The sequence below is a fragment of the Passer domesticus genome, chromosome 1 (assembly GCF_036417665.1).
Source record: "Passer domesticus isolate bPasDom1 chromosome 1, bPasDom1.hap1, whole genome shotgun sequence".
Classification (NCBI taxonomy): Eukaryota; Metazoa; Chordata; class Aves; order Passeriformes; family Passeridae; genus Passer; species Passer domesticus.
The window spans coordinates 71,637,467-71,653,396 of NC_087474.1; the positions used below are offsets into that span (position 1 = coordinate 71,637,467).

The 15,930-nt window shown below is 42.6% G+C and overlaps 1 protein-coding gene across 2 annotated transcripts; it reads left to right on the forward strand.

Moving 5' to 3' along the window:
• The first annotated feature begins 541 nt into the window (after positions 1-541).
• CD83 (CD83 molecule) lies at positions 542-14,492 on the forward strand. 2 transcript variants are annotated; one of them, XM_064423507.1, is made up of 5 exons: positions 542-761; positions 866-1,020; positions 10,622-10,838; positions 10,952-11,055; positions 12,799-14,492. In XM_064423507.1, the coding sequence occupies exons 1-5, from the start codon at positions 719-721 to the stop codon at positions 12,955-12,957; spliced, it is 678 nt and encodes a 225-aa protein (XP_064279577.1). In that variant the 5' UTR covers positions 542-718; the 3' UTR covers positions 12,958-14,492. The 2 variants fall into 2 exon arrangements, with proteins under 2 accessions (XP_064279577.1, XP_064279567.1); XM_064423497.1 differs by having other exon boundaries at positions 890-1,020.
• The last annotated feature ends 1,438 nt before the right edge of the window (positions 14,493-15,930 follow it).

Genomic DNA, 15,930 nt, shown 5'->3' on the forward strand with positions numbered 1-15,930 from the left:
TATAATTTGTAAAGTTATGTCACTCCAGATGTCTTTTTTTTGGTCTTGAAAATGACAAAATATGCTAAGAAGAGATAATGTTCCACCTCATGTGCGCATACCTTCAGAGTTAAATGTGTAGCTCTACTGAAATACAGTTTGTTTGGCTCAGCCATGCTGGTAATTTCTGTCTTGCCCTTAGCCCCAAGTCAAAGTGTTTCTGTGGTGCTGTGACCTGAGGTCTTAAATGTGGTTTCAGAAATGTCACATCATAAGACCAACATTTGCACAGGCACTGTGCTGTTAAAACTGCAGAGAGAAGGTTGACAGGGGATTTTGAGCTGGCAAGCCCTTTCCCCTGACATTTTGTCACTGAAGAGAGATTCATTGAGTGCTGGTTTTGATGGCCTTCACAGCAACCCACAGCGCCCCTTGGTCAAACTTAACTCAGTTCAGATCAATACAGAGGGGGAGAAAAAATGAAAAAAGGAAAATGAGCTGCTACCACTGCAAGTGCTTGCAGAAATGGGAGTGACCTCACAGATTTAAGGGGAGGAGCTTTGGTTCATACATGTAGGGATTTTCCCTATGACGAAATCCTCAGGATAAGTCTGGGGGATTCCCCAATCTGCCTTCAGAAATATCACTCTAGAAGCAGCCCCAGCTTCACTCTGCTCTTACAGTCCATCCTGCAGAGAGGCACATTGTTGTTGCTCTGTGATCTGAAGCAGTAAAAGCCATGTCTTTGGGAGTCTGCGCTCTGCTCGTCATCCTGTGCAATGGTAAGTGGGCAGCCCTGCAATTTCCCTTCCGGTCTTTCACGTTTGTTTTGTGGGGATATGTTTTGGGAAGGCAGGAAGGATTGTATAAGCGATCTCTCTTAAAGGTGATGTGTACCTGTGCTTTGCAGTTTGGTGCTTGATCTGTGGGACTTCTGTGATGATGCCAGATGTTGCTGTGAGGTGTGCTGAGGAAGTGGTGCTGCCCTGTAAAGCTCTTCAGGACTCCTCAATCTCCTACCAGACAGCGTCTTGGTACAAAGTAAGAAAAATGTCTAAGTTACTTGAGCAGTCTGCTTTGCTTTCCCACCTGCTACTGGCTTGTCTTGTACAAAATGGGTTGTTTTTGCAGAGGAATCCTCCCATTAGTGCAGCAGAGAGAAGGCAGCACTGCAAACCTTTGAGCTGACCATGGGAAACAGGCCTTTTCTGTGTCATTGGAGATAGGCTATTTGAGCATGATTCCCTGAATTGCTCTTGGCCTGCTTTTCTATCTAATTATTGTTGGCTTCTGTGGATCAACATTCAGGTGATGCCCCATGTACAACCTGCCAAATACTACTCCAAAGAGGAGTCTTCCAGGATTTTCTTCAAAGCAAAAAAAAAATTGTATTTAAGCCTTGCAACATCAATGATGTTGCTCTTGTTTAATCTCCTGGAAACAGGAGATGATTTTTTCTTTGAAATAGAAGAACTGAAAAAGTACTTGCTATTCTTTAGAAAGATTTGACTAGTGGGGTGGGCATAAGGGCAGAGTGTGAGCAGAAGGCAGATGGAGAGCTAGAAATTCTGAGTTATCTCTTTGCAGTCATGAAGTAAAAATCACATCTTGACTGCTCTGATTCAGAGTTTCTCTCTCCAGAGCAGGAGAGCCCTGCTGACCACCTGTGTACAGGAGGGATTACAGGAATCAATCAGCTAATGGGTAGAAAAGTCCCACTCAACATTACCAAGATGAAATTTCTAAGAGGGGTAGAATTGCCCAGTGGTGGAAGAGGCGGTGTTGACTGTACGGCACCGAAAATTTTCACCTCATTGCAGAGCTTCAGCTTATGGTGTGAGCCAAAACGGGAAAAAAGGGAAGGTTTTGTTCTCTTCCATTCCCCAGTCCCAGCCATACACTCCTGCTGCTTATCATGGGCCACTCCTGGTGGTCCTCTTGTTACCTGTTAAGTCAATTCTCTGTTGATTGTTATAATAGTGGAAAATGAAACCGTGAATAAACATTTTGTGGGTTACAGAGTTGAATTACTTTCCCATGTGATGGTAGAGCAATGGAAGGGAAGAGTTAAAAACCCCTTATTTATGGGTGTTGAAAACCGTTAATTTAACTCTGCCGGAACCTAAAGCCACAGCCTGGGCTTCTCAGCAGTTCGGTCAGATACAGTTTTAAACTCATTTCCTACAGTAAACCAACGAACAGTGTTTGCTATTAGATATGGCTTCTGAGGTTGAATCTTGCATTGCATCTGATTTTCATTGCCTGTACAACAATGAGCATCTGCCTACAGACCAGATGACAACTGCACCTCAAAAGGGCTGTTGTGAACATCTGACTGCCAACCCACCAAGTGCAGCATCTTTTTCCAAACTGTTGAACAGAGCACAGGTGGTAAACAGAGGAGAGAATAATCCTTTTGGTTGAATTTTACTATGGGATTTGGGCTATGAGTCACCTTATTCTTTTTTGTTTTCTGCCTCAAAAATTGCATAAGGATCTATATTTTCCATCCAGATATGTGTTAATTATTGAAGGCTCCCTTTCTCCCAGTGTCTGGAAAGGGCAGAGAGTCATGGAAGGCAAGCCATGCCACCTGGTGGACCTCGAGGAGTTGAGATATGGTAGGGGGTTGGGAGGAATAAACAGAGGATGACTGGATCCCAGAATAGTCTCCCCCACAGCAGTGTTGGAAGTCAACAAAAACAAAGAGAGGCTGAAGTGTGGGGATACTCCAGAACCATGTGCTTCTCTAAGTACAGTGGGAGATGGGAGGGCCAAGCAGCAAACAGCAGCCAAAAGCCCTGATGAAGAAGTACAAGGAAAGCCTATAAAGCCAATTCTGTGTTGCCTTGTAGCTCTTTGCAGTTCCACCTGGGTACAAAATGACTGCACATGCACAGGAAGGTGGTATTTGATGCCTTTTGTGGGGGCCCTCTCTGGTGCTGCTTCCCCTTGCAGCAGTCATGCTGTCACAGTCTAGACTGCCATTTCATGTTCCCTGCCCTGTCCCTGTAACCCTCACTCCCTCCATCGTCTCCTTGCTCCTCCTGCTTCAACTGCTTTGCTCAGGAAAAGACTGGTTTTCCAGTGTCCAGCATGACAGAACCTCACACTTATTTTTCTCTGCTGACACAAAAAGTAACAAAAGTCAGGCAATTGTCAGCTCTTGCCACAGTCCTCAGGGGCTGTGGCATGGTACTGCAGTCTTCTGTTTGCTTGTCCCATGAGAGAGGTGGGAAGTGGGGACAGGCAGGCAGTGACACCAGCCCAAGCCACAGTTGCAGCCATATTAGGAAAAGCAGAGCACCAAATCTAAAAAGCATGGCTCTCCATGGGGAAAAGCAATCTAGGCTCAGTGTGTTGTGCTGAACAAGCAATACCTCAACTTATGGGGCTAGCTAAATAGGCAGCAGCTTGAAGATCTTTCTCCTCCCCTCCCTACACTTTGGCTCTGTGCTGCTGTCCCCACTCAACACTGCAAAGGAGGTGAGGGAATGGTAGAGTGTGACTGGGCTACCCAACACAGGTAATTACTCTGTTATTTAAAAACAGCTACTGAAGGGTTAATCAATAAACACCACATATAACCCCAAAGGACTAATTAAAAGGTAATTCCAACAAATTGTATGAAATTTCAGGCTGTAAAGTTCAAGCAGCTGTTAGGTAAAATCTTTTGTATGAGGTCACTTTGAACTGTGAAGTAAATGCAAGCAATTAACCTTTGCTTCTGCTGCTTTAAAAAAATGATGGTGGCAATGTTAAGGTGCTGCTTGTGCAGCTGTTTGACAGGGTGAACATTCTGTGAGCAAACCACTCCTTCCCATGGGCACCTCTGTGTGCTCAGACCAAGTAAGGGCCAGTTTGTTACAATCTGCTAAAAAAAAAAAAGGATGTAATGTAAAAGTATTTGATGTATAGAGAAGTAATTGTATAATAAAGTTAATATTCTGGTGTCAAAATCCAACTGGGTATAAAAAAAGTTTGCATTCAATTCCTTTGATTTTGCTAATGTCTCATACTGAAAAAAAAAAAAGAGATGGATGTGTTTGACCTGCTGTGCATCAAGGATTACTGGAGCTAATTATCCTTGTGCAGGAAGTCACCTGTGTAAGTAGATCTGTGCAGAATCAGGGCCACAGCTCAGACAAAATGATTTTTACTTAAAAATATATGAAGTAGGCTGGCTGAACACACTGGGGAGAAGGTAGAGCACCAAGTCCTCTTCCAGCCTCGTGCAGGTCTTCTTCCACTCACTATGAGGCCATGGAAAAGATTTCATAATTATGATAGTCTTAAAGTGTGCTACGTTTTTAGGAATACTGGGCAGCCTGCATGCCATAAACCCAAATATGAGCAGTGTGGAAGTTTGCCAGCTGAGAACTGAAAACTAGGTCTTTTTTGCCTAAGCACCCAGGCCCTGGGAATTGTCTATGGAAATGCTGGTTTGAATCTCTACAGCCCACCTACTAGACAAGAATCTGAGTAATGAAATTTTACTTACCTTTCTGCCTCATAGGGCTACTGAAAACTGAACAGTTTCTCTTTGTGAAGTACATTGAAAATGAGAACCACTTAATAGACCCTCATAATTATCACTTTATATCCAGTTTGAAGATCAAGTTTAAACACACACAAATGAAATCCGAGTAGATATTACACTATTTTCTTCATCTGATAGCCAGAAGAATCTTAATCTGAACTAAATCTTGAGGAAGAGGAAAGAAAGCTGTGCATCAGTGGAGAGAAATCTGTTAACTTTATAGCACTTCCTTGAAAAATATAAAATTGTGGCAGAACAATAGGGGGAAGTCGTATTGCAAAATAAGAATAAACAATTTAGACATATAATATTGACTGCACCTTCTTTCAAAGGAAACTACGTTTGCTAAAAGTGCATAGCTGTGATATATTAGCATAGGTAAATATTTGCTAAATTACTTCAGCTGAATTTCTAACCTGTGTAAAGAAATGCAGTCCAATGCTTCTCAGATGTCTATTAATCCCCAAGTAGCTTCATCACATTAATGATTTAGACAGGAAGGGACCAGTGGAAATGATTTCATGACCAAAACAATTCTTTTGTCTGACATGAGCTAAGGCTGGATGCCCTTAACTAAAAAGGATCAAACCAAGCCAAATCAACTAAACAAAAAAGAGTCTGTGTGAGTGAGTCAAAGGGCTTTTCCAGCTGGCTCATGTGTCACACGTAGTTCCTTCACTGTTGTTTTGGGGTTGGGTTTTGGATTTTCTTTCCTCATCTCCCCCCTGCTCCTGCCCCCCACTTTACCCCTTTTTACAGCACACTCAGAGTTCACTCACATGTGCCCACAATTTATGTCTGTTACTTTCAAATTTAACTTTGGTATCTCTACATGACACTGTATAGGAACCATATGGATGCACCTTTAGCACTAACCGAATGTGGAAGCATTTCTGTGCTGAAAAATACACCTTTTAAGCAGTTTCAGCTCAGTTGTGTTTCATTATATGTTGGCTATTGGGCATTGCCAGAATTCTATATATTTTGCTTCTGGCCTCATGTAGATTTTTAGCTCTCTATAACAGCCAGAAATTTCAACATGGCCATTATGCCTGGTATGATTTTAAACAAAACCGTTTTCACAATTATCTCACACTCACTAGAAAATAATCTGATGTTAATATGTTCCACCTTTAAACTGACATCAGTTTTGGACCTCAAAATTTTTGCTAAAATAAAACTTTTTTAATGGGAAAAGTGGTTTATATTAGCACTTTGATTTACCTGGAAGACAGTGTACCACTTGTTGTAGGTATGGGAAAATGAGAAATGTTATTTAATGAGAGCAGAGAACATGAGTTAATGTGAGAACTGCTCACTTGCGCACTTTCATGATAAAATTACATATTAATAGATTCGTTGGGTGCAAGAACTACAGCAGGGGTGAATTGCCATTTTGAGGGCTCTGCCATGTAATGCTGTAGCAGTTTTCAAAACAAATACTAAAACCTAGCCAGCTAGAACTGAGCAAAATGCTCCTCCTCCTTTCACCACCTTGTTTTTAGTTCTCTGAAAATGAAACATTTGCTAAAGAGCTCTTAAATTTTGGGGGCCTAATAATTCTACCTATTTCTCATAATTCATACAGTCAGAGAACAGAAATATATCAGCTCAGTTGTATTTTCAACAAACATATCCCATTTTAATATCCACTGTTCTTACCAAAACGCTCCAGGCTAGGAGAAACTTAATAGGAATCAGTCAATGGACTAGAGAATATATGTGGGCAAATCACAACCTCTTTAGACTACGTGTTTCCAAGATTTTGGGAACTAGCATAATTTTCAATTAAACTCACTAAAAACTGACAACTAGAGCTGTCTCCTCAAGGCTGTGTCCAGTTTAGTCCTGAATATCTCAAAGGTTGGAGATTCCACACCTTCACTGGGCAGCCCATTCCAGTGTTCAACCACCCCTACAGTAAAAACGGGGATTTTTTTGCTTAAGTGGAATTTCCTGAATTTCAGCCCGCGCCCATTACCTCTTTTCTTGCCTCTGAAGGCCACTGAGAAGAGTCCATCTTTAGTTTCTCTTTCCCCCTGTTAATCAGGTTGAATCAATACTGATAAGATGATCCTGAGCCTGGTCTCTTACAATCTGAGCTACTGCTTCCACCTTCTGTTCATGTCAGGTTCTCCAAGATATTATCCATCTTTGTGCCCCTTCACTGGACTCCCTCAGGTCTGTCTTGCCCTGGGAGCCCAGCACTGAACCCATCACTCCAGGGTGTGTCTCAACAGGGACCTCACTTCAGCATCTGCTGAAGATATTCTGCCAGCTGATTTCTGAAAGGCTGCCACAGACATTGCTGAAGGACACTGTGTATGTGACATTAAATATAAACTCACATTTCTTCTTTTTTTTCTCATTTTCCTAATGGCTAGTTTATACAGATAGGCAGAATTATTTTGCCAGGAAGTCCCTGTTCCCCAGCAAAATTATGGGGGAATTAACCCCCAGCAGATTGCATGCTAACAAGGCCCTTTTTATGAAAATAGATTTAGCAGAATTTTCTACCTGTCCCCACACAAGTCATCATTTGCCTTTTGAATTTTGGTAAAGCCATTAGCTGCAAACATGCTACTTTTCTCCTTCATTTGGAGGTGGGGAGCAGGGGAAGCTGGCAATGCTGCATTTTGTTCAGCAGTGAGGTGTAAGGGACATGAAACACGAATGAAACGCGAGAAGAAAAGATTTTTTCCACTGATTAAAGAAGAGGATGGTCCCTACACAAGTGGATTGCTGTCTCTGGCAGTGCTTGCTTTGATTCCCCCAAGCTTGTGTGGAATTAATTAGGTAAAACCCCCAGCATTTACCTTGGTATCACCTGGAGGACACTTGGCATGAATTAGGGCTGGTTTATCATAGAAGCTTGAGCTGCAAAATGATCTGTCCAGTGAGAGAGTCTGCCAAGTAATTCACAGGAGGCGGCAAACAAAATGGCATTTTTGTAATTTTAATTAGGTTTGGGGCGGAAAAGAGGTTATGTTGAATAGAGCAAGAGGCAGAACCATGACCTTACTGAACATCTAATGGACTTCCTTTTATACAGCTAGGATATGAGTATGCACTCTGCAAATTTGCTCACATGTCTTCTTGCTATGTAGAGAATTTAAAAAGCGAGGGGGGGTGTGTTTTGTTTTGTTTTGTTGGTGTTTTTTTGTTTGTTTCTTTTTTTTTTGTTTTGTTTTGGTTTTTTTTGGGGGGGGGTTGTTGCTTTTTTTTTTTCCTAATAAGATAACAGGAGATAAGATTGCTGTGGAAAAAGGCTTGGTTCAGGCATCAGAGAAAAGGTTGCTGTGACCTCTGAGTAGGGGTGGATGCACTGCTTGCAGAGGCTGGAAAAATGCCACCAGATGTCTCTGCAGCCTAAAAAATGTTGGGATGCTGCTGGGCACACAGCACGCCTGCAGACTGCCTTGCCTGCCCTTGTCCTTCAGTAAAGAAGAGATTTAATGGAGGAAGAAAAGCGTGCAAACCCTGAATTAAACCCACACATGACCCCTCCTCCTCCGCCTCCCCAAACTCCAGGTTCACACCCCCCATCCGGGTCACCAGTGCTTTCTCTGCAAGTGAGGGAGCCAGATTAGGCCACAAAGTAACTTTTTCTTCGTGTTTTGGGGAAAAAACCATGTTGTTAGTGCAGTTTCATGACACCGCTTTGCCTTACACAGAGCATGTCTAAGGCAAAATGCTGACAGTCTTATCTGCAGGGTCACCATCATTGTGCTTGCAACAGCAGCCAAGCACCTTAAAAAGCTTTGGAGGCAATAATCAATCCTATCCCTCACTGTTCCCATGAAGGGGAGTTCAATCATTTACCCAAAATCTCACTTGGAATAAGTGCATGGTCAGGCATGGGATGCATGGACTTAATTGAGTTCTCCCTTATAGAAGCAGTGCTGATTGCAATTTCATACAGAAAGATCAAAGTGTTTTCTCATTCCCAGATCTCAGCCACAAGGATCACACCACCATTTACCACCCAGGACAGCAATTATTTATGCTGCCAGTAAATGAAAGGAAAAAACAAAACCAAAAATCCCTAAACAAATCTAATTTTTTGTGTGTAGCTCAGACCTCCTATCTGCAATTTAGGGCAACGCAAAGGGCAGCCACGCTGGTTCTTTTTATTGTCCTGTGGGCAGTTTTAAATTTCACTGAGGAAGGGGGTGGTAAGGGAAGGGAGAGCGGCAAAAATTAGATCTGAGGGAGGTCAACTATATCCACTTAACTGCTATTGACCTAGCTGTAACCAGAGCTGAGCCCAGCCTGGGTATTGGAATTCCTCTGGCTACATCTCCGACAATGTGCAAGGCCTGAAAATACCTAAATCCCTGTAGCACAGTGATGTCCCTGCAGCCTGAAAACCACCATACATACTGCTTGTCTTTTAGCTGCTTGGGCTGGAGTGTAGTAAGAAAGAGAAGCTGGGTAAATTTACTGGGGGATTAAGGGGAAGATTCTTCCCTGTTTCTGGGTAAAGTGTGGAAAGCCCCAGGAAATAACCATTCTATGTTTCAGTTGATGCACTGGAAAACCCAAAACCTTTCTGAGAAAGAATCTTTACAATTAAGGAAATTTTGTGCTTTAGTCTCATTCCTCAGTTGCTGAAGAGTTCCCCAATTTGCAGCTTGCTTTACACTATTTTAGGCTGTAAAAATAGCAATGTTGAAGAGAGCATCAGACCCATACTTCTCTCCAGACTCTCGAGTGTGCTTTCCTCCTGCAAACACATGAAAGGGAAACCAGATACTCCTAGCCTCAGTATGAGAAAGTTGTGTTAATTTTAATAACCTACAGTGTAACTGTTATACCCCAATGCAGTAGCTATGCTGATAGAAAGTAAGCACCAACATATGACCCAAAAATGTGTCTATTAAAATAAAATAATAATAATAAAAAGCCTTGGCTTACATTAGTTATAGGTTTGGCTGAAATGCTGAGCCTTGGACTTATGAGCTGGCTCTGGCTCTGCTGGTCCACAGAAAGATTGAATTCATTACTTGGGAAACCTTTGTGGAGGGCACGCTGCCTCGAATCGCAGGGAGCAACTTCGATGAATAAGAATGGACACAGGCTAATTCAAACCCTTCTTCCATCTTTCAAATCAACTTAGGGATTTCTCTCTTCTTTGTGGTTCCCAGCCAATTGTCGTTTTCAGTGCATCCTATCGCCTCGCAGTACGAACTGTTCTGGGAATACACTTCATTCCTGTAGCAGCCTCTCAGCAACGCCAAGGAATGTAGCTCTTCTGGTTACAATTAAGAAATTCAACATACAAATGCTCCCCAAGTGCACCAGAACCTGCCTGTGACCTTCACACAACTGAATCTGAAGGAGTCAAAGCAATTTTTTGTTCTTTGGTTCCAGTTATGAGAGGAAGAGAGGGAAGTGGGGTGGGGGGAAACCTCCATTCCTCCAGAGAGGCAGCATGGTTTCAGGGGTCAGCTACATAGAAACTGGCACAGGAAAGTGCAGTTTCCAGGGCTGCATTCCCACAGGGAACTCTGGGCTGCATAGCCACTGGGAGGATGCCAGCCTGTGCTTGGCAGAGCCCTCGTGCAGTGGCACATTTGCTGGGTTAGCAGGTTTAATTGTCACCCCTGCATGGCAGAAGGTGTGCTGGCAGGGCAAGCACAGGCAGCAGTGGAGCGTTCCTGCCTTCTGCCATGCTCTCCTGGGCACCTCTGGTCCCCAGGGTCACTGCTAAGCACCTGGGTAGGGCTGCCTCTTGCTGACTCTGCTCCATCCCCATGGACTGTGTATCTTGGTCTGAACTCTTCTGGGGCCTCTGCATGGGCCCACTGAGAGCAGATTCTATCCCTGCCTTCTGTCATGTTGCTGTCCAGGTGAGGCAGCTTAAGAAGTTATTACAGAATAGTTCTGTAATTCCTATTTATAGATAGAATCCGTTTAAGCAAAACCCCATATACTTTTGGATTGCAAGCATGAACATATTAAATGGATTGTGGTTGTGTTCCCTCCTGCCTCTGTTCAGGCTCTGCATTTTCAGCCATAAGCCAGCTTTAAAATTTTCTTTACCCTAAAACTGAGGATGCCACTGTTGCCCAAGAAGAGAAATATATTTGTGTTTTCCAGATGGCAGGAGACAGTGAAGGAATAGCATGGGAAGTCCTTGATATGGAATCTCATTTTCCACGAGAAGCTGGGGCGTCCTTGGAGCTCTCCAATGACACCTTCTTTTCACTGAGGATCAAAAATGCGACCAGCCGAAACAGCGGGACGTACAAGTGCACTTTGGGAGAGCAGAACGGAGAACGCAATCTGAGCAGCACAGTCACATTGAAAGTAACAGGTACAGTGGAGGGCTTTGGCTGTCCCATGCTCCATGTGGCATGTCAGGAAGGTAACAGTTTTAAAATATTGTACAAACACCACAGCAATATAACACTGTGCTTTACCTTTTAGGTTGCCCTGGAATAGAAGAGGACAAACTAAAAAAATACAAAGGCGAGCTCTTCATGCTGACTTGCCTTGGGATTTTTTACTTGCTGCTCATCTTCTTTACTTGTGTAAGTAATTCTCTTTCTCATAAGCAAAACAACAATACCAACCAAAATCCCCCCACTCGTTTTCTCTGCTAGCACTGCTTTAACACAGCTGGTCTGAAGTTGGTGTCCATACTTAATTTATGATTAAACTCAGGTACACGAGGATGGAATTCCAAAGAGAGCAAACTGCGCCCTGATCTAGCTCTGATCTAACTCAACCTATCAGTTATTTTCCTGCATTCTCACTGCTCATTTCTGCTTCCAGTTACTCTGTGTAAACTAGTTATCAGTTTAAGGGCATGGAAATAGGTCTTCTGGTTTAGTAGCTGGGAACAGCATTTGCCCAAGATGGAGGCACAGACCCCTGGGAGCCCTTCCCCACCTGTGGAATTACTTTGTATGGTGGCATGATGGACATGTCCAAGTCCACCTGCTTTTGCCTCGGTTTCCACACTGGTAAATTGGTGTCAACCACATTTCAGACGAGCATTTTTGTGAAGTCACGTGTTTCTTGTTGAACAGACATTTTCAAATACATGGAGAAAAATCTCATTGTGGAGTTTATCCATACCTTTACTGCTGGATGGTAGTTCTGGGAAAGGAAGGGAGAGGAGGTACTTGGGAAGCTCACTCCAAAGAAGAAAAACGATGTTTTGGGTGCAGTGGCTGTGAAGTCATCTGGCTCAGAGGTAGCAGGAATCTTGGGTACCAGTACAGTGCATCACTGGCTGCATTTGTAATAAAAACAAAACCAGAACCAGCCCCAGTATTTTGGGAGGTCAGATTTAACTTTTGCTGCCTGCTTCATATTTGCCTTCTTGTTTTGCTCCTCAGCAGATGAATCATAACTGTTGATCAGAGTGTATCTAATTAGCTGTGCTAAATGTAGCTTTCTATGTATCTTCAGGGAGCAATTAAATTTATGCCTGTCTCTTTTTTAGATTGACAATTCTGCCAGTAATTTGTGCCATTCAGACGAAAGTTTGATGAGATAAATCTTGTAGGAATTTGTTAGGCTGGAAGTATGAAAGCAAGGATATCACTCAAAAGAGACAGATGCCTCACGTTCTTCTCAGTGTCCTGAAAGAACTTCAGATCTCTACAGAAATCTCTCCTCCCCTTACAAAAATAAGTCCCAGTTTTAGTGGTGCAGTTATAAAAAGCAGAGCTGTGTAGTGCAGATAATCACTCTGGTGGAATTACGTGTATCTTACTTTTGGGTGAGGCCCTGTCTCAGATATCAACCTAGCTTTCATCAAAATTTAATATCGACCTGATCTCACAAGTGAGGTTCATTATTTAAAATGCCTGTTAAGTTCTTACAGGTTGCCTTGTCCTCTTCTTTAGTGAATATTGTGCCTTATCTACACTAAACTCAACAGCCACATTCACTTTAGAACTGGTTGGCAGGACTGGGGCTTTACTTTGACAACTTGATGAAAGTATTTTAGGCACTGGCTTACACTGAAGGCAGGTGGAAGCACACTTGCAATAGCTTGATGCAAGGCCTGTTGAGATGAAAATGTGAATCAAATATAAATTTTCTTTTTTGATTGAGGCTTTTGTCCTATAAAATTAAATGATTTAGCAAGAAACAGCAGCTTTTATTGGTACTGGGTACCTCCAGTGACAAACAAATGAGAAAGGTGTAATGAGCTATGGTTAGCAAAGAGAAAAAGGAAAATCTTCAAAAGTTTTTTTTTTTTTAATTGTCTTTCATAGGAATTATCAGTTTTATGCTCTTCTTTGTGTTTTCTCTTTTAGACATGTCTAAGAAAAGAGAGTATGTCTCCCAATTACCAGAAAACCAGACCAGATATGAAGCACATGCTTACCCTCATCAATGTACATGAAATAACAACTTTCCATCATTTAAACAGCGACAGCACTTGCAAAAATGATCTTACTTCAAGTTCTGTCTAAGTTGACGTTGATGGCACTGTGGACTCATCAGTAAACACAAACTGGATGGCTGAGTGGTATGGAGAGGAAATAAATGGTAATATGTGGTCTCTTCAGAACAGCCTGAAAGTACAGGTACCTTGTCAGTGAGCTGCTTGTGCTGGACAAGCCTTTGACACGCACTGTTACGCACTGTTACACACTACGGCAAATTTTGAGACTTAGCTAAAAAATACCTTTACAGCTACACAACATGTTACAATGCTGTTATGAGGTTGGTATCAACTTTATTTCACTCTGCTGTGAAGCCCTCCTTTTCTGAGCAAGAACATGCTTCTAACATGAAGACTGAGTTGTAGGGAGGCCATGGCTGTGCAAAGCAAGCAGATGAAGCTCTTCACTGGACTGATATCTTCCACCTTTCCAAAGTAAACAGCAGGTGCTGTGGTATGAAAAGAAATGTGTGCAGGGCTGTCTCTGCTCTGATGCTGGATGGAGTTCTTTTGCTGCAAATGAGATTTAATCCATCATGTGATGTTCAAGTAGGTTGACGGGGTAACTTCATGCTCTTGCACTGGAAGGATCAAAGCAACATTCACTCTTAAATCTTAGAGTGACAGACAGGCTGAGAAGGAAGAAGATTTTCTCAAAATCTTTCTGGATTGAATGAACTTTTTATCTCAGAAGGAATAATAGGGACATATTTTCCAGATTAATCTATAGGAAGCTTCAATGAGACTGTTTATCTCAAAAAAGAATGAAGAAGACTGTGATATTAAGGACATGTAAAGATGAATTATTGTGTGGTTTACAAAACATGGAGCCAAACATATGCAACACTTATGTCAGTCAAGTTACACGAGGGAGGACCGAAGCCATGGCTTGGAAGAAATCAACCAACCATGTCTTTGGGATGTACTAAGTTAGCTATGATATAGAGGAATGGAAGATGGGACATATGAGCTTTTGGTGTTGGCAGTGTATGTACGTGAAAAAAGAACATGAAAAAGCTGAACTCAAGCACACTATGAAGGGGAGAAAAGATTTGTCCTTTTGGACCAAACTGCAAGTGATCCTAGGCTCTAAATCCAAGGAACCTTCCTCTATTGAATTGCTAGTGCAGAAGGTGAAGGAAGAGGACTCTAAAGTGACTGCAGTTCATGCCATAATGTCAGCATTTGAGCCCAAACATCAGAACTTGCATATCCTCAAGAGCACAGTCTTAAAAAAAATACTTCAAGAACTGACCAGTAACATTTTTAATGCAGTTTGGAATTCCAGGCTGTTGACAAAAAGATCTTTTGACTAATCCTTTGACTAATTTTGAAGTGTTGATGGCAAGAAAGCTGTACATCACTCAGCACTGGCTCTGTGAGCAGGGTAGATGCCTGCATTGAGGAAGTCCAAGAGGCTCCTGACCAGAATGACTTCTAGTTACAAGGGATATGCAAATTACTTGGAACATAGTAAAATAATGCCACATTGTTTTGTTGGGGTTTTTTTCTGTAATTTTTACATTTAAATGTGTGTAGGATACTTGAAATAAAAATTCAGAGATAACCTACCATTTGGTTTTGTGTGCTTCATTTGGCAAATAAACCCAGAAAAACTCTGTATCAATTACATTTTATTTTACAACTAGCATAATTACATCAAATAAGGTAGAGATGTGATTCATCCTCTTCTGCAGGAAAAAAGCATGTATGTATGTATAATTAAGCAATGGATAATTTTGGAAAGAAGCATGTATGTGTGTATGATTAAGCAATGGATAATTTTATGCACTTCTAAGGACCTAGCACCATTTAAATTTTCATCAAAATTTTACTTTCTGTCCAAAGTACATTATAAAACACCTGTTCCCTACCAAAGGCATGTCATTAGGGAAAACAAAAGGATGTTTCAGTCTGCCCACAGTCACTTTTAAGCATGACCCACCATTCTGGGTGACCTGTATGTTTAGGAGGCAAAAAATATGAACTGAAGGCGAATGTGTTTCTCCATTTGGTCAGAAAGGCTTAATCCCCAACAATCATAGTTTGTTGGGGTTTATTATCATAGAATGCTAAGAGGTTGGAATGGGTCTTAAAGATCATCTAGTCCCAGCCCCCTTGCCATGGGCAGGGGCATCTCCCACTACACCAGGTTTCCCAAGGCCTTATGTAGCCTGGCTTTGGATACTGCCAGGGATGGGGCATCTACAACCTCCCTGGGCAACCTGTTCCAGGGTCTCACCACCCTCAAAATATTTCTTCCTAATCTCTAGCCTAAATTTCCCCTATTTCAATTTGTACCCATTAGTCCTGTCCTACAGCTCCCGATAAAGAGTCCCTCTTTGGCTTCCCTGAAGGCCCCCCTCAGATACTGGAGGGTTGCTATGAGGTGTCAACAAAGCCTTCTCTTCTCCAGGCTGAACACCTCTAATTTTCTTAGCCTGTCTTCATAGGGGGGAGCTCTAGTCCTCCTGTCAACTTTGTGGCTCTTCTCTGGACTTAGTCCAGCAGTTCCATGTCCTTGGGACCTCATAGCTGGATCCAGTACTCCAGGTGGATCTAGGTGGGGTCTCAGCAGAGTAGAGGGGCAGAATCCCCTCCCTCGCCCTCCTGGCCACTCTCTTTTGGATGCAGCCCAGGATTCCATTGGGTTTTTGGGCTGTGAGCACACACTGTGCTCGTGTGAGCTTTTGACACTGTCCTACACAACATCCTCATCTGTCCCACACAACATCCTCATCTCCAAATTAGAAAGGCATGGATTTGATGGCTGGCACTCAGTGGATAAAAAACTGTCTGGATGGCCACACACAAAGTATCATGCTCAAGTCTTTCTCTGCAGGGCTGCTTTCAATCACTTCTCTGCCCATCCTGTGTGTTGTGTCTGAGATTGCCACGATCCAGGTGCAGGGCCTTACACTTTGCTTTGCTGAACTTCATGAGGTTTGCACAGGCCCAACTCTCAAGCCTGTCCACATCCCTCTGGAGGGCATCACCTTCC